Source organism: Rhineura floridana, chromosome 3 (assembly GCF_030035675.1).
Source record: "Rhineura floridana isolate rRhiFlo1 chromosome 3, rRhiFlo1.hap2, whole genome shotgun sequence".
Classification (NCBI taxonomy): Eukaryota; Metazoa; Chordata; class Lepidosauria; order Squamata; family Rhineuridae; genus Rhineura; species Rhineura floridana.
Window position 1 is genome coordinate 164,830,339 of NC_084482.1, and position 19,992 is coordinate 164,850,330.

At 41.7% G+C, this 19,992-nt stretch overlaps 1 protein-coding gene across 5 annotated transcripts in view; it reads right to left on the reverse strand.

Annotated features, from left to right (window-relative positions):
- The window catches only part of ITPR1 (inositol 1,4,5-trisphosphate receptor type 1), a 347,896-nt gene that overhangs the window by 275,388 nt on the left and 52,516 nt on the right, over nt 1-19,992 (reverse strand). For all 5 annotated transcript variants that reach the window (XM_061618551.1, XM_061618549.1, XM_061618550.1 and 2 more), the window contains exon 3: nt 3,807-3,877. In XM_061618551.1, coding sequence (XP_061474535.1) covers nt 3,807-3,877 — 71 coding nt within the window. The remainder of the gene's footprint in view (nt 1-3,806; nt 3,878-19,992) is intronic.

The following is a 19,992-nucleotide window of genomic DNA, read 5'->3' on the forward strand; positions in this document are numbered from 1 at the left end:
TGATTTAGTGGACAAATTCTTGATAATCTTATGTTAATCAGCCAAAACACATGCCTACGTTTCACACCCATTGATGTTGTGGTTACCAGGAGGTAAGGTCTTGCTGCTGCTGCTGCTCTACTCATGGCTAATTCATGGCCCAGTTTAGCTTTATCTAAATCTGGGCTCATGGTTTGTATCGCTCCAGAAAAACCATGAGTTGTAACCAAAGTTTGTTCCATGAATGGTTTATCTGCAGTGAGACAAACAATGAGTCTGGGTTTTGGATGCAATGCAAAGCTGAACTGTGGCTTAGCCCCATACCGAATGATGGACACCATGGCAGCAGTAGATCTGTGGAAGAAGCACAATGGCCATGATAGTCTGTCTGGAAACCTGCTCATTCATGCTAAGCCATGGTTTGGCTTAGCATTTGAACTGGGCCAATGCAAAACAGGTTTAAACTCATAATACTGCCATGCATTTGTCAAGAGTTCTGAAAGCTGTAGGGGAAACAAATGTATAGTATTTCAAATTGCATAGTACAATTTATTAGTCCATGTGTTCTTAAAAACTACATAAATATTTAAATATGCCACCTTAAAAATTAACATTGCAACCCACTGCACAACTGCCTGAGAATAAGTCACCAATGAACTTAATTCTGAATAAACATATATTGGACCAGACTGTTAAAAAAAAAATCAGGTTGGAACCCAATACACACTCACCTGAGAATAAGTCCCACTGACCTCACCTGGGCTTACTTCTGAGCAGGCATGTACTCTTCAGGCATTATACTTATGTGTAGGGGAGCAAGGAGATAAGTGGACTCACCCCATGGATTTAAGAACCCTATAAATTCAGGGTTCTAAAATGTGCAGGGAGCCTCCAACAAGTACAGGAAGGTCCCCAATGCAAGCTGTTGCCTCCCCATGATATGAAGGGCAACTTTAACAGAGATGGGGGTACTCTGACGGGGGGAAACAGAGATGGGGGGAAGTAGGACACTCATCCTCACTTACCATGTCATTTGTTTAGTTTCTACTTTTAATGCCTGAAAAGAGTTTATAAAACTGAAATAAATATTGTAATGTTTTGTATATAACTAGAACATAAAAAGCTGTCTTAGGCCAGTTCAGAACTTTTGCCCATCTAGCCCAGTAGTGGGAGACCCAATCAGGCAGAGATCTTGCCCATCACCTCCTCCCTGATCCTTTTAAGAGGAGATGCCAGGGAATCGTCTGAATGTGAAGCACGTGCTCTTCCTCTGAGCTATGGTCACCTCCTGAACCAAGAAGAGAACCAAGCCTGGCCATCCGAGCAGGAGTAGCTGGTGGGGAGGGGTGGCATCACAAACCTGGCCACCCAGCAGTGGCATCACTGTTGTGTAACTGGACTCTAAGGAGATAGGGAAGAGCAGTGGTGAAGTTCAAGCAAGCTGGCAGAGTCAATCCTACACCCCCACCAGTACAGTAAAGCTACCATGACCTCACCACTGCCCCACTCCCCTCATCATTCTGCTATGCAGCAGTGTCACCACTGCTGGGAGGCCACATCCAGGGTGCTACCCTTCCAGAGCCCACAGATTATCAATAATTACTGCCATTGTTTTGTGGTAGTAATATATATTATTATACATTATATCTATGCAGTTTCTTTTTAAAAAAAAAAAGATGAGAGAATATTTGGGAACCAAATAGCTATAGTGAGCCTTGGGCTTGCATGGCCCCTCCTTCCCCTCTTCCTTCACAGCTGTGAAGAGCAGTGGGAATGACCCACAGTTCCCCTTTATGTTTGAATTAACAGAAGTATGGCTTGTCCAAACTAGGTAGTGAACAAACCGAGATCAAAAGCCACAGTTTGATCTTTGTTTGCTCTAGCTTACTACATTTAACCCTCCCCCAGTTCTCCAATTTGAGATACAACAGATACTTGTTTAGAGTAGAAGCAAAACTTCTGATCTTATCCTCTGGTGCATGAAAGGAGGGGAGTGTGGAAGAGAATGTGGAAGAGGGGAGTGTGGAAGAGAATGGGGTTCAATGCAGATAGTTCACATAGTAACAAATCATGTTATCTAGTTACATTTGAACTGGGCCATTGCAGGGCTACACTACCAAACAGATCTTCCAATTCCTCCAACAATTACTAGGCTTGTGTCTACACCAATAGTTATAAAATATACTCCTCCTATCTAGAGGCAATTTCTGTATTTGTTTATTTTAAAGGGAAAGTACACCCTCAGCTGGGATTAACAACCTAAGTTTAGGTTGCTTGAAAACAAAGTGTGAAAGTGCTGTGTCAAGCAGCACACTAGACCTACCAATATATCTGTTTATTTAAATACCACTTTTTTATTCCAGTCTAGTCTGAAGCATCCCAGTAAACATCCACCCACCCACCCACCCCTTAAGTACTCATTTCAACAAGATAGCATGAGTTTCATTTTGTGTGGAGCACATTGTGCCATCACCTCATTGCAACCAACTCAGTGCACACTTATTGTTTTGTAGTAAGAAGGGCTAGTTAAGAAAACCTAAACCAACTATGATTATCCAAACAAAATGTGTTTCACCTTTGGACATTTTTTAAAGCTAGCTCATGGTAAACTTGCAGAGATCAGAGTAACTGTACTACTGTTGTGCATCTATGGTAGCAGTTGTCACATTTTGCCAGTGTAGCTGTATGCATGCACTCTCCTGCTCTCCAGAAATTCCAAATCTACTGAAGCAAAAATGTTTATGCAAAGCAAGGAGACACCTCCACAAGACCATCCTTTCTAGACCAAACATGAAGGTCCATATACCCTTGTATTTTTCTTCCAACAATATCACACAGTTACTTAGAAGTCCTTCTAAAGCACAAGTACTACGTAAAGGAAAATGTCCTGCTGAACACTCCTCAGATCAGAACACAACTGTGTTATGTTTCCTCTAACCAAGAATCCTCCTTTATAAACCAAAGATCAACAGTGTTGTGTCAGTGAAAATCAAAATCCAGTGAGAATATCCAGCAGCACCACTAATTCAGTTAACATCTCCATGGAGGATGACTGAATTCAGTCACTTCAAAGTGGCAGAAGGAGTAAACAAAATCCATTTTTAAAAGAACTATAAACAAGATTTGCCTAGAAGAGAAGACCAGAAGTTATTTCTTGAAGTTTATTTCTGTGAATGGAAAAGTTGCTGTGTAAGGTTAACTGTGTCTAAGCCCGCCCTTTACAAAACACATTTTCTAAAGGAGGTGGGCTATAAAGTTCATAACACACTGTTAGGAGTCATGTCTGGGTCAGTCATTAGTCTGCCAAACCATCTTTTTATTGTTTATTCAATCTTAGAAGCTATTTAAAGCATAGAATGAATATTAGTCCACACACCTGGAGAAAAAGAAGTGAAACTACACAGACATCCCTGTTAGTCACAAGGATACCTTGTTACACATTATCAGATTTACGTTGGTTCTTAGTAGAGTTAAGTCAGTCTGTTAAAGTAAAATAAAAACAAATGTGCAATGCTTCCTCAGGGCAGTATTCTTTAATACACATGGCAACACCAATTTGTTGAGCTTCACCCAAAAAGAGAAAACACCATTATATTGCAAACAATATATTCGCCTTCATGCATGTAGCTGTTATTTTGGACAAGCTTGACCTGACTGCAGAACATATTATTATTAAGTGCATTTATTTGTTACTTACTACAAAAAAGTCTCAAAGAGGCTTACATTATAAAAGCATCAGGATTCAAAATTTAAAATACATCAAGAAGATAACAAAACATTGACTAGCACTCGTCCTGTAATATGAACAAATGCATGAAGAATCTCACCTCTGAATTTTTTAGGAGGGTTGTTAAGATCACCTGTTTCTGGCTGTACAACACACCGGTCATCCACAAGTCTGAAAGAGAGTGAGAAGGAGGAGAAACATTTAAGATGATCAGAGGAAAAAAAGCTAGATCCTTATCAACAGTGAGTTTTGATCACCAAATAGGAACTGCTTAGGCACCAGCTTATGAAGTCTTTCTGACAAACAAGCAGACCAAGGATAAGATAAACACAACAAAGCACCAGGCCATATTTGGCCCCCAATAAATGCCCATTATGCACTTCTCATTCCCACTAGATTTCTTAGAAATGCAATCCTTGCCACACACACCCAAAAAACCTGTTGTTTTAGCCTCCATAACTGAACAACATTTGAAAGCTTAGTGGGAAAACTACGACAGAAATCAAGAAGTAAAATAAGATGCCGGATATAACAGGATATCTACATAACATGGCACTCATGCTTCCAGGGGCTGTCTTAAGGATTTGTTATTAACAACAGCCCATAGCCTTTTCCCCGTGTTCAAACATATGGAAGCGAGAATGTAGGAGTACTGCTAGATTAGACTAAAAGGCCATCTAGACCAAGATCAGCATCCTGCTTCCCGCAGGGCAACCAGCTGCTTCCAGGATGCCCATAGGCAAGACTCAGTGGCCATAGCCTCTCTCACTGTTGCTCCCCAGCAACTGATATTAAGTGTCATATGTGCCTCTAAAACTTATGCTTTGGATTCAGTCCACAGAAAGAATGGGACTGTGCCCACTCTCATTGCTAGTCTCCACATATTAATTTGAACACATATACAAGTAACATTTTTAGGCATACTATACTAACCTACCTGTTCATGTCATTGGGAACCTTTGAAAAAAAAATGCAGGCACACCAGTGATGCATAATTTTTTTTATATGTTCAGGTTCTGTTTAGACCAGGTGGGGAAACTTTGGCCCTCTATATGTTGCTGAATTACAGCTCCCCATCAGCCCCGGCAAGCATGGCCAACCGCCAGGAATGATGGCAGTTATAGTTCAGCAACATCTGGAGGGCCAAATGTTCCCCAAAACTGCTTTAGACAGTATAGGCTGAATAAACAGATGTCAGAGGTAGAGCCAACAGGCACAAACCTACTCCTTTTCTTCGCACCTATAGTGAACAAATGATTGTTCCATAAATAGGGTAATGCCTTGGATAGTGTCACACCAACTAGCTGGAAGCCTCATACAAGGGGAAAAATGAACACAGCAATAGCAGATGGCATAGTGGGGCAGCGATGCTTGTTTAGCCTCTGGTCAGTCATTCTGCTGCTGCTGCTGCTTACTGAGAAGGGGAGGGGCAAGGTCAGCATGATGCTAATGCACTAGTGCAGCCAATTCACTCCCATTGGTTCGTTTGCACCAGGCTGACCTCACTGCTGCCTGTCCCTTTCCTCTCTCCTTCCTGGTAAGCAATGCAACTAACCACACTGTCCAGAACTGGGGCATGGATAACATTTATCCCCATACTGAAGTCCCACAGAAGGCAGAGAACCAGAGACATTAAAAAATGGCCAGCGAAAGATTCTTGTTCCAAAGATTTTGAGCTGCACAGACTCTGCTCTCCTTCTTGCTACATTCCAGGAAGATGTTGAACTAAATTCCAGAGTCACTGTTCAAAAGCCAAGCCCCACCCATCACTTGCACCACTTATTTTTATATATCTGCATGCACTGCATGTATCCTGAACTTTTGTGATCCCTAATACAGCCACTGATATGACAACTATTTAGACACATGATATATTAGATTCTTGACGGATTATATGACATATGTGCCTGCAATTATCATTAATCAGCAAGAAAAGTTTTAGAAATTCTGTAAGTTTTAAGTGTATTGTTACTTGGTGTTAATTTAGCATAGCTTTTACATTGCCCACTTCCTCCCCTCAAACCCTGTACATTCATTGCTTCACTATTAAGCCCTCTGAGGACAGCAAATCCATTCGTGTCTAGTTAAATTTTTGTAACTTGTCCTGAAGACCTAGGATAGCCAGTGTATTAAAACAGGTGTGGCTAATCTGTTAGCCTCCAGATGTTGTTGGAGGAAGTTGTGTTTTACAGTGGTAAAGTGCCTTGGGATTTGTATGAAGGGTGGTATGAAATACTTTAAATAAATAGAAACTCTTATCTGTTTTCATTCGCCATGCTGTCTGGGGTTGGTGGGAACTGGAATCTAACAACATTTGGAGGGCCGCAGGTTATCACTAGAAGCTAAAATGATGAAACTGAGGTTATCATACTTTGGACACGTAATAAGAAGACACAATTCACTACAAAAGACAATAGTGCTGGGGGAAACAGAAGGGAGTAGAAAAAGAGGAAAACCAAACAAGAGATGGATTGATTCTATGACCTGAACTTACAAGATCTGAACAGGGTAGTTTATAACAGATGCTATTGGAGGTCTCTGATTCATAGGGTTGCCATAAGTCATAATCAACTTGAAGGCATATAACAACAACAGGTTAGCCAGCCATGCAGCAGCAGCATCCTCATTTTAGATTTATTGCCCACCCTTCACCAAAAGGTCCCAGGGCAGGTCACAACCATTTTAAAATACATCATTAAAAACAGTTAAAAACAACTTCTAATAGAGCTGAGATGTTTGACAGAGACATAAGTAGAGTCTTCACAGTATATGTGCTTCTTTTAAGACACTAAATTAGTCTAACATGTTTTCCAGTTTACAATTTTCATATCATGGCAGTCTTCCAGATGGACATGATGGACCCAAATAATTACTGTGCCCACTAAAACCCTGAAGTGCGAGTTAACCAGATTTCATTCAGTATAGCTTCCTGTGTCTCCTGCTTAGCTACAGGTAGACGACCTTTTGGTAGACTACTTAGCTACCGGTAGATTCTACACACAGGTAGACTTGTGGTATAAGAAAAGAAAGATAACAGATTTTATGCAGTGTACTTCCTGGACCAGGGAAGATGTAGCAAATGCAAACATTTTATTGAAACAGGCCCTATACAAACTGTAAATGTAGAGCAAGGGCTGCTATAATGTTTTATAGCTGCCTGGACAAACTCAGCCTGCAGAGAGATCCAAGCTAAGTAATTGCTAAAACCTGGGCTGGAACAGCTCAGATTCTGGCACATTGCAAGGAGGATATTTGACTCAGACCATGCAAAAAACAAATGTCTTTGCTTGCACAGACATGTGAACATACAAGTAAGCATTTATATGGATTGCTTCAGATGGCATAATATGGACATCTTTCAGAGGTGCTCCTGGAACAGCCACAATTTGTGGAAATTATTGATCTCCAAATGAAGATTGATGAAGCGAGAACTGATATTGGATCAGTGCATCATGGCCAAAAATCGAGTACTGGCCTATGCAACATTGGTGCTCTGTAAAACATCTTGGATCAGCATCATGGCCAAAAATCGAGTACTGGCCTATGCAACATTGGTGCTCTGTAAAACAACTTGGATTAGCACTGGTGTTTATTCTTAAATTTGTCAGCTAGCTATATTTCTGACAAAATTGCTACCAAGGAAACTTGCCATTAGACCAATGAAGAATTTTCAAATTTTACTTTACCACATTTATATCCCACACTTCTTTCATCATGGAATTCAAGACAGCACACATAGGGGTGACATACACAGGATTCCCAACAATTTCCCATCTAAGTGTTAAACAGACCCAGACCTTCTTTGGCAAGATGACTGGCCCATGTGTGTTCATAATGCGCTATGATCAGTAAGAGGTAATGAACCAGTCACAGGGATTTCTCATTTTCCAAGAACTACTCCAATACTGGCTGTATAACTGGACCATGGGTATCAACTAAAATGTATCTATTGGTTTACAGCAACTAGGATCCTGGGAGTTGGTACTTGGTGAATATGACAAGTAGATTACATTTTTTTTATGTGGCCAGAAAGACTTCTGTTGACCAATAATGCAGACCTTCCTATTTTCCTGTTCATGTTACAGTAGGGCCCCGCTCATACAGTGGGTTACGTTCCGGACCCCTGCTGTAAAGTGAAAACCGCTGTAAAGCGGATCCCATTGACTTACATTGACCAAAATGGCGCCCGGTGGCAAAAAACCGCTGTAAAAGCGGAACAAGTGCTGTAAAGCAGGGCCTTTCTACAATTCACAACCGCTGTATAGCGGAACGCTGTAAAGTGAAGCGCTGTAAAGCGGGGCCCTACTGTATTTGATCTTCCATTTAAATTAGTTAATCCTGATGGACTGAAACCAGCAACTTCAATATCTTAAATAATTCTGGGGTTCTGCAAACAAAACCTGTCATCAACACTTAAGGAACCTTTGAAAATGGGAATTCGCCTGCTTTTCTTCCCCCTTGAGAGGGGGTGAGATTGGGAACTAGACTACATAGAACCAGACAGCCATTAAAGCAGAAATACTTCATCAAACAGATGATGGGGGGGGGGAAGACTGTCAAATAGAAAATGAAGGGTCATGCAATGCTGAGACAGTGTACATATATGGTAAGAAGACTCGGTCATTGAAGGGCATCGTTATTCAAGATCAGGGTCCTCATTCTTACGAAGGACAAATCTTAGATGAAACAGATTCTTCTGATTCCTAAACAGGAGGATTTTTTCCCCAAAGATAAAGATCAAGGAAGTTTGCCTGCTTTCAAGGTAGGCAAGTGGTTCACAAGCCAGTGAAAGAAAGCTTGAAATGAAATGCAGGTTATGACTTAAAAGGGTCAAGAAGGCAAACACAGAAGCCAACAGAAGAGCAGATATATATTTCTCTGTGTAAGAGAAAGCAGCAAGTAAATTGCCATTAGAGAGTTGTGCTCAGATCCATTGGTGTAAGCTCTCCACTTGCCCAAGGAGGGAGGAGTTCCCATGGGCAATGCTACCAGGTTTAGATTCCTTTGGAGGAGAGAGACTACTGAAGACATATGGCATCATTGTAATACTTGTCTTATTTACAAACATTACAAGCATTGCATAGTGAAGACCGGTCACTCTGAAAGACAAAGATCCACTACCACACAGCAGAGAAAGACCCTGCACCTCAAGAAGTAATATAAAATGTTTCACCTTCAAGTCAATTCACATCTTTTTGCCTTCCCCCCCACTGCCAAGTTCCAAAAATTTACAACTCTGAAGTACTTTTTCTGCTGTCTTCCTGTTCCCTTTGCTCAGCTAGAGTGTGTTGCCTTCTCCAAACTCTATCTTATTCAAAGACTTCTGCTGACGTGTATCCCAAGTGCTATGAAAATATTAGCAGCAAAGCAAGTTGGGTTTAAAAATGGAATTACAATGAGGCATACAATTTAAAAATGCTTTGTGTTTTCTTCACACAGTTGTAAGCCAGTATGGTGTAGTGGTTACTGTTGACCATTGAACCACACTGTCACTGAGTTATGTCTTTGCCCAGTCTGGGAACGGACAGCCAAGGCCGTTGCTATGGTAACCATTGCGATAGACTGGGAAAAGTTCTAGCAGCTATCTTTGTTAAGCTGAGTCTTCTGTGTAATGTCTTTGAACTGAGAACTTCTCTCCTAGAGGGGGGGATCTTAAAGCCTTAAGCCATAATGTCTTAATAAAAGACTCTTAACCTGATCTAATGCATCTGAGAAGTTTCTTGAGCAACTGAACTCCAACGTAACGTATGCTGTTTCACGCAACAATGCACACACACATCAACAGGGGTTATGGGCCCAGATCCACAGTGCATTACACGGGAGTAAATCGCTGGTCTGAACGGCAGACAGAGTTCCAGAGGGCAGCTTGATTGATTGTACCAGACAGAGGTGAGCAACATGACTGTAAACCTGTCTGGGGGAGGCTTGCCAATGGAAAGATTGACGGAAAAGAATTTTGCCAGCTGGAAGCCGAGGATGAGGGCTTTGCGGATAAATGAGGATTTATGGGACATTATAGATGGACCCCCTCTGGCGGTACTGACCGCGGCCTGGATGCGTAGAGATCAGAAGGCGCAAGCTTTTATATTTCCGGCTCTATCAGACTCTCAACTTCTACACGTGAGAGATGTTACAAACACCAAACAGATGTGGGACGCATTGGAAGGCATTCATGTGCAACAGACTGCGGGATCTAGATTGTGTTTGGCACGGAAGCTTTACCAGATGCGCTTCACGGGTGAGTGCGAAATGAGTGAGCATCTCACGGAATTCAGACGTTTGTTTGCTGAGCTGACGGACCGAGGCGTCGAACACTCTGAACTTCAGAAGACCTATCTGATCCTGGCTTCACTCGATGGGACTTGGAATAATATGGTCATGGCTTTCGAAGCCATGCCTGACGGAGGTCTGAACGTTGCGTTTATTGAGGAAAAGCTGACCCAGGAATGGCAGCGGAGACAAGAGGCGAAAAGTGCTGAGGAAAAGCAAAGAGCCAAGCTGAAAGAAGAAAGCAGCAGCAGACAGGAAAACAAGCAAGAACAGCAACGTCTGAAGGCTTGTTATGCCTGTGGGGCTCGTGGGCATCTCCAGAAAGACTGTGCAGTCAAGCGAAACTCCAGGGACGGAGACTTGAAGCAGGGAAATGAGACTTCTGTTTACAAACAAAGTTCACAAGATTTAGCACCTGTTAACTGGATTGTTGACAGCGGGGCAAGCCATATATTAATTAAAGACAGGAGTTTGTTTTACACGTCTACAAATGAGCAGGACTTTGTTTTACTTGCGGATGGATCGCAGAAGAGCGTGGAAGCCCGAGGACTGGTGAGATTTGATAAACTGGGAATACTTTCAGAATGTTTGTTTGTTCCAGAATTAGCTCATAACATTTTGTCAGTCAGAAAACTGGTGAGTTGTGATTTTTCTGTATTGTTCCACAAAGACAAATGTTATGTAATGAGGGGAGATCAAGTGTGTTTGCAGGGAAGCCTTAATGATTCACAGTTTGTAATAAAGAGCAGTCAAGCAGGGTGTGCTGTGTTAAATGCTGAGGCACAGGTACATCAGGGCTGCGTCCATGAATGGCATCAAAGGCTGGGGCATGCAAACCTTGACACGATTAAGAAAACCCCAATGCATAGTGAAGACATGTGTTTAAGAGATTGTGGACAGTTAATGGATTGTGATTCTTGTCATAAAGCTAAAATGACTATTGCACCAATTAACCGGGAGGCTGAAAGAACCACAACAGCTCCCTACCAGCTAGTTCATGTTGATTTATCAGGGCCAATAAATGCTTCACGTGGAGGTGCGAAATTCTTCATGGTACTGGTGGATGATTTTTCAAGATTTTGTCATGTTTTCTGCTTAAGCAGAAAAGTGAAGCAGAGCAGAAGCTGAACCTGTTCATTAAGAGAATCGAAACTCAACATGGCGTCACTGTGAAAGCGATACACTCAGACCAGGGGGGGGGGGAATTCACAAGCAAAGCATTGGGTGACTTCCTCGAGAGTAAGGGAATAAACCAGAATTTCACTGCTCCTTACAGCCCACTTTCCAACGGATCTGCTGAGAGAAAAAATAGGGTGCTTCAGGAGGCAATGAGAGCCATGTTAATGGATTGCAGTTTAGGGAATTCTTTCTGAGCAGAAGCAATTCTTTATGCGAATTATATTCACAACAGGGTATTACACAGTGCACTTGGAATGTCTCCTTATGAGAAAAACACTGGCAGAAAACCGAAAATACAACACATTCAAAAATTCGGGGCAAGATGCTGGATCCACATTCCACAGGGAAAAAGGAGGGGCAAGCTTGCACCGAGGGCGCAGCAAGGTTTTGTTTTGGGATTTCAGAATGCATATTTCAGAGTTCGGTGTCCAGAAACACAGCAGTTAATTCTGAGCAGAAGCATTAAAGTCTCAGAAAAAACCTTGGGATCAAAGGGAAACAGTCATTCTTACAGGGTCAGATGACACACAATCACAAACATTTAAGCCAAATCCAGACATAAAGGTGGAGGGCACACATATTCCTCTCAGAGATGCGTTAAATGAGCTCATTTGTGGGAAACGAAGATCAAAGAAACGTAAGGTTGAGGAAATGGAATCTCCTGCGCAGGCTGTGCCAAGCACAAGCACAGATGGGGGGGCAGAGAGAGCAGAAGCCCTAGTGCCATTAAGACGTTCTACAAGAGTAAACATAGGGAAACCGCCAGAAAGATATACGGTGGGGGTAATTACCAGTCCTGGAATGCATAAACTGGTGGACATGGATCCTGACACTTTGTATTTGACATTTGTACAGCCAAAGTTTGATTGAATAAAGTTTTAGCTAAATGTACAGAGATGTTCTGAACTGTACTGAAATGTAAGCTGTATTGCAAGATGTATTGTAGAAATGTATCATTGTAATTGTTGTAATGAATTACAGACATGATGGGAAAAAGGGGGAATTGTTGACCATTGAACCACACTGTCACTGAGTGTTTTTCCATCAAGTCTGAAAGTGTGGAAATCTGTAGCTAAGAGGTTATGTCGTTGCCCAGTCTGGGAACAGACAGCCAAGGCCGTTGCTATGGTAACCATTGCGATAGACTGGGAAAAGTTCTAGCAGCTATCTGTGTTAAGCTGAGTCTTCTGTGTAATGTCTTTGAACTGAGAACTTCTCTCCTAGAGGGGGGGATCTTAAAGCCTTAAGCCATAATGTCTTAATAAAAGACTCTTAACCTGATCTAATGCATCTGAGAAGTTTCTTGAGCAACTTAACTCCAACGTAACGTATGCTGTTTCACGCAACAATGCACACACACATCAACAGTTACAAGTGTCTGACTACTAGACTGTGGAAACCAATGCTTGAATTCTCACCTCAGCTATGAAGCAAAAATATTGAGGGATTTTGGCCACTCACTACCTCTTATCCTAAACTACCTCACAGGGCTATTGAGGTAATAAAATACAGGAGGTGAACCATGTATACCATCCTGAATAGCACAGAGAAAGCAAATAAAATATTATGACCAAATGACCAAAAAGCTTTTTAATTAAACTTCAGTTAAACTAAGACTGTTCCAATGTAACTCTACTTCACATAACATACTAAAGAAGCAATTTTATAAAAATTAATTCACATAATATGGTAAAGTGTATGCAACAGAACTGAGAGAGATAATAATTGTAGGAAAGTTCATCAGCCTTCCAGAGGCAGCTTGTCTGTTGTTTGCCATCCGCAGTTAAGAGTCTCTAGGCCTCAGTAGTACTTTATATTAAAATGAAGTTTTAAGTTCCATCAGTAAGTAAGTTTCCATTCCTCTTGGAAGCTCTTTGTACTATAGCAATACTAACACCCTTATCCTCACAGAAGGAAAGGTAATCAAAATGTGTCAAAAACATGAAAGAAGTAAACCCAACATTGACTGTGGAAGTTTGTGAAGAGTGAACAAGCTCCAGTGGTTACCACAGGAGCTTCTGCAGAGCCATATTGCCCTGAGGGGAGAAGCAGTTACAAGCTTCTTGTAAACAAACAGTGTAATATTAAACAAAACAAAACAAAAACAGTGCTGAGTGTTATAATAATTTTATGTACATGATGTTAAGGACTGCCCGAGAAGCAGTATATTAATTACTTTACATTAAAAAATAAGTTGCTGCCACCAAAGTGGGAGGGGAAAATCAAATGAATAATACATTCTGCTCCAAATCGTGGCAGTGATGTTTACAACCATTATTGTGACATTCAAGCAGCTAAAAGTTTCCCTCAATCTTTAGTGTGCCTCAGAAAGAACTCCTCTCACACATAATCAGTCATACCCCAATTTTAAATTGCATCATTTCAGACCATCTCCTTGGATAGAATCACATACAAATTTGCTTGCTAGCTACTTACAGAACCATCAATCACCAATCATCCTGGGCTAGCAACTATCATTTATTTTATTTTTCATTAGTACATTTAGATTCCACTTTTCCTCCAATGAGCTAGTTCTTCCCCTTCCTAGTTCTTCCCCTTCCATTTTATCCTCACAACAATCCTGCGAAGTAAATTAGGCTGACAGATATAGTGGCTGGCCCAAGGACACCCACTGAGCTCTGCAGCCTAATGGATTCTGAATGCAGGTCTCTGCAGTCCTAGATCAACACTCTAACCACTATGCCACAGTGACTCTCTAACAATGGCACACACTAGCAATCTAACTTAACAAAAGGAATAGTCACTTATTTTGGCCCTAGAGGGGCCTCCCAGAAGCTGATGAGCTGACAGACAACTGCAGAATTTCTTTCTCTCTGATAATTATGTAGCAGTAATAAAATAGACATTGATTATACGTAGCAGCTTATCTGTTGATTTACTGTAGTTTGAAGAGCTGTTGCAAAGTTTAAAAGAAAAAAAACCCCTAGAATGGTAGTAATCAGCCAGCTGGAAGCAGTTATGTTTTCATTAGATTTTTAAAACACAAAGGATATTTGATGGCAGCTGTGAAACAGGGTGTTCCACAATTATAAAACAGTGTATAATACCTCATAAAATGAATAGAAAAACCCATAAAGCCTCATATTCTATATGCCAGTCTAAATAAAATAGCCCTACCTTGATGTTTTAAATTACTTTTGCAATTTTTTTTTTACAGGTCTCTTTGGGGATAAGATTTCCATCACAGAGAAGATCCTGTTTGAAGTCCCAGACTGTCTAACATGTAAGATAGACAGGACTCAGAGTGAGGCTTCCCTTAAAGATCTCTAACATTGCCAGGGGACAGAGTAAGGCAGTATTCCAGGCATAACCTGATGCAGGAGAAGACACACAGCATACACCACTATCATTGTAAAATGTGCCATTGTCCAAATCCAGTCGCAACATGTTAGATAAACCTTCTGCCTTTAGGAGGCACTTTCCAGTGGTGGATCTATGAGTTAAGCACTATAAAAAGAGTCTATGGTCTATCCAAATGTTCCACTAACTGGGATATTTAATGCAGATATTCTAATGGCAAATTTCAGGGTCTCAAAGGAATAGAATTAAGCTGCTGATTTAGAAAGGCAGAAAATGAGACCCCTTCCTGGCCTTCTTCCCCTTCTAAATTTTTATTTTCCTAGCATGTTCTTCCAGTTTCAGTAGGTTTCTTTTTGCAGGAGTGTACAGCAGGAAGGACCATAACAGAGATAATATTCCATTTTAAAAAAAATGCATTTGGCTTAAGAGAAACTTACGGGTGGTTTTGTTATTGTTATTTTATTAAATAAAACAAAGTACACTATATACTATAGTTTGAAGATCTATCTGTTTATATACATTTTTACTGTATTGTGAAATTGCTTTCAGACACTTCCTAGGAAGACATTCATAAACGAAACAACAAAAACACACAAATCAATTCATATGGCAAAAAGCCAGGGTACCTAGCCGTAAACATCTATGGCATGTTAGTAACAAACACATTATTCAATCTTATATATTATGCTTGTTAAAATACCATACCAAGGGAAGAAAAGGGCAAAATGTCAAGAAAAGCTCTATGTAGGTATTCTTAATGCAATTCCAGTTAGTGAATGGAAGAGAGTGAGGCTATGCTTGCTGGCCCGGCCCACACTATTACAACCCCACTGCTACCTTCCACATACTGGAGTGAGAAGGTCTCAAGAGGGGACTTGTTCTATGCATGTAAGCTCCCTGCAGGATTTAGAACCCTCATCAAGAAAGGTTGTAATTTGCATAGAGAGCCAACTCATACAGAGCAGGCTCCCTGATTCAGCAAAAGCAGCCCTACTCTTTCCCCCATGTAATAGTAACTGCATGTGGGAGAGAATGAGTGAATAGGGATGACGTTGAAAGAAAATTCCTTTCAACAAAAACCCAAATAGGAGACTGACACAATCAGACTGAATATGGAGTTGGTACGATGACATACCGCTCAAATGATGGAGGCAAAGGGCAAGATATTCAGGTACTTGCATGTATAAGTGTGCTGATAAGTATGGGCAAATATGTCAATTTTTATTTCTCTCCCTTTCTTATTCTTCCAATCTTAAATTAAATTCTCCACATTCCCACCATCAGTTTGCCATTGTTTAAAGTCCTCATGAAAATTTGTCAGCATTTTTGAGCAATTTTCTCCTACTATATGCATTTTATGTGCAATTTTGCCCAATATACATATTATTTACCTATTATTTATTTATTTATTAGATTTATATCCTGCCCTTTCTCCCAGTAGGAGCCCAGGGCAGCAAATAAAAGCACTAAAAACGCTTTCACATCATAAAAAAGATTTTTAATATATATTAAACAAAACAACCACTAAAAACATATTAAAACAAAACATCTTTAGAAACATTTTTAAAAAGCTTTAAAAACATCTATTTTTAAAAAGGATTAAATACATATTGAAAAGCAATTCCAACACAGACACAGACTATTTACAAAGCAATCCTCTGTAATATAAAGCATATTTGTATGTTATTTTAATATAAGCATTTGTACACACACTTATTAGTATACATATATTACTTGGCTGGGGAACAGCATTGCAAAATTTGGATATGTCCAAATTTCAAATGATGGTTGTGTTTCAGTTCTTGTTTTGTTTTGGAAAGTATGAATTAGGTAAGTTCGCCTTTAAATGTGAACTGAATCAAATTTCTCCCCTATCCCTACATAACGGTACTCCTGACAGCAACATGGTTTCTTACTGCGAGTTCCTACACAAGGAAAGCATTTAGGCAAGTAAAATATACTAGAAGTTATTGGTTTGAAGTACTCCATTTTGGTTACATGTTAGTACACAGATTTTCCTTCAGATTCCATTTAAAAGAGATACACCTTTACTCAGCAGCAAGAAATAGCGATTCAGTAAAGAAGCTGGTGATGACATTGAGAATTTGATGAACTTGATTAAAAAACCTCTAGTATACATTAGGCTTCTATAACAAGCTGTCATCAAGGTAACCAATAGTCTGGAATTGTGCATAAATTAATACAGATATATATAAATTATGGGTGTATTTATTTATTATTTGATTTATATCCCACCCTTCCTCCCAGCAGGAGCCCAGGGCGGCAGGTGTAAACAGGTATTCATAGCTTTTTAAACTCCTAAGAAACTACTGTCTTATTTCAGAGTAAGCTACACCCTAATATTTTCATGGGGCCCCCAAAAGGTGTCAAGCCAGAATCTAGGGTTCCAGTTGGATCAGATTTGTTTCTAGAAAACCCCCAGGACCTGCCGGCCTTCAGCAGTTTCTGGTTTGTTCCAGAAATAGCAAAGCAAGGCCTCTTGCATGTTAGCGACATCAAATGCTGGAAGACTTCCCATGATGGAGGCCTCCGTGCTGCTGAGGTGAAGTTTAGAGCCTTCTACAACCTGGTACCCTCCAAATACTGCTAAACTCCAATACAATCAGCCTCAGCCAACTTGACTAATGGCCAATCGATTATGGGAGTTCTAGGCCAAACATCCAGAAGGGGGCAGGCTGAGCTGCAGTATTCCCAAGTCATGATAAGCCTCCCTTCATAAGCTGAGGACCTCCAGGTTACCCTAGAACCGATGACAACATTGAATTCTTGCCAAGGTGGAAGCTTTGGGAAATATTAGAGGAAACCTCATAAAATGCTTGGTCTCTCTGTATATGCTCCAAGGGCTTCCAGGGCAGTTCCACTCATTCTGAATATCTTTAATAGATATATCTTTCTAGATGTCTGAAATTTGGACTTTTAAGTGATTTTTCACGCCCACTCCCCAGAAAATCTCCATTCTCCCATTTGGGCTGAAACAAAAGTAACAAGCTTTGTCTAAGAAATGGAGTAGAAAGCATAGCATACAGCAAAGAAAATCTAAACTCTGGTTCCTGGGCCTTATCCCATCTAATAGAGATTAGATGTATGAAGTTTCACTGGGAGCCTCCAGCTTTATCCTTTCTACTTAGACTGACTTCTGATCCTTTGAATAACAGCAAGAGCGCAATTGTCTGAATGCTCACCACTGAACACAATGGGACTTACTTCCAAGTATTTATTTTTATTTATTTATTTTATTCAGCTTATATCCTGCCCGACTAGCAAACAGCTCTCTGGGCGGCAAACATAGAAACATATACAATAATAAAATTACAAGATCAATATAACAAATATAAAAGTACATCATCTAAAATACCAATTACAACATTTACATAAATAACTTAGATTAAAATGCCTCAGAGAAGAGAAAGGTTTTAACCTGGCGCCGAAAAGATAATAGTGTCGGCGCCAGGCGTACCTCCTCGGGGAGACTATTCCACAATTCGGGGGCCACCACTGAGAAGGCCCTAGACCTTGTTACTACCCTCCGGGCCTCCCTATGGGTCGGGACCCGGAGGAGGGCCTTCGTAGTAGACCGTAGTGTACGAGCCGGTTCATAACGGGAGAGGCGTTCCTGCAGGTATCGTGGTCCCGCGCCGTATAAGGCTTTATAGGTTAATACCAACACTTTGAATCTGGCCCGGTAGCATATTGGAAGCCAGTGCAGGCGAGCCAGAACAGGTGTTATATGCTCAGACCGCTTAGTTCTTGTTAGCAGTCTGGCCACCGTATTTTGCACTAGCTGTAGCTTCCGAACCGTCTTCAGAGGTAGCCCTACGTAGAGAGCGTTGCAGTAGTCCAAACGTGAGGTTACCAGAGCATGAATCACTGATGTAAGGTCCTCCTTACTCAGATAGGGACGTAGCTGGGCTACCAACCGAAGTTGGTAAAACGCATTCCGTGCCAGCGAGGCTACATGGGCCTCGAGTGATAGGGAAGAGTCTAAAACGACTCCCAAACTACGAACCTGATCCTTTAGGGGGAGTGTAACCCCGTCCAGGACAGGGTATGTATCCACCATCTGACCAGAGAAACCATCCACCAGCAGCATCTCAGTCTTATCCGGATTGAGTCCCAGTTTGTTAGTTCTCATCCAGTCCATTGTCGCGTCCAGACAATGGTTCAGCACATCGACCGCCTCACCTGAAGAAGATGAAAAGGAGAAGTAGAGCTGCGTGTCATCAGCGTACTGATGACAACGCACTCCAAAACTCCGGATGACTGCACCCAACGGCTTCATATAGATATTAAAGAGCATGGGAGACAAGACCGAACCCTGCAGGACCCCATATTGGAGAACCCACGGGGTCGAGCAATGTTCCCCAAGTATTATCTTCTGGAGACGGCCCGCCAAGTAGGAGCGGAACCACTGCCAAGCAGTGCCTCCAACACCCAACTCCGCAAGTCTCTCCAGAAGGATACCATGGTCGATGGTATCAAAAGCCGCTGAGAGATCAAGGAGAATCAACAGAGTTACACTCCCTCTGTCTCTCTCCCGATATAGGTCATCACACAGGGCAACCAAGGCCGTCTCAGTGCCAAAACTAGGTCTGAAACCCGACTGAAATGGGTCTAGATAATCGGTTTCATCCAATAGCACCTGGAGCTGGTCAGCAACCACTCGTTCCAAGATCTTGCCCAAGAATGGAACATTTGCCACTGGTCTATAGTTGTTAAAGTCCTCTGGGTCCAAGGAAGGTTTTTTCAGGAGTGGTCTCACCACCGCTTCTTTCAGACAGCCAGGGACCACTCCCTCTCGTAAAGAGGCATTTATCACTTCCTTGGCCCAGCCAGCTGTTCCATCCTTGCTAGTTTTTATAAGCCAAGAGGGGCAAGGATCAAGTACCGAAGTGGTTGCACGTACCTGTCCAAGCACCTTGTCCACGTCCTCAAACTGAACCGACTGAAACTCATCCAACAAAACATGACTAGACTGTGTTCCAGACACCTCATTAGGACTAACTGTCATAAAATGGGAATCTAGGTCCCGACGAATGCATGAGATCTTATGCTGGAAGTGCTTAGCAAACTCATTACAGCGGGCTACCAATGTATCTACCATGTCCTGTGGGCCAGGGTGGAGTAGCCCTCGGACAACTCTAAAAAGCTCCGCTGGGCGGGAGAGAGATGACTTAATAGTGGCGGCGAAATGTTGTTTCTTCGCCGCCCTCACCGCACCTACATACCGCTTGGTAGAAGCACAAACCAGCGCATAATTGCATTCGTCGGGAGTTCATCTCCAACTCCGCTCAAGCCGTCTCCTATCTTGCTTCATCGCTCTTAGCTCTGGAGTATACCAAGGAGCTGTATGAGCTCTACAAAGGAGAGGGCGCGCAGGAGCGATCGTGTCCACTGCCCGGGTCATCTCTGCATTCCACAGATTAGCCAGGGCTTCGACAGGAGCGCCAGTCCTATCAGCCGGAAAATCCCCCAGAGCCCTTTGAAAAGCATCAGGA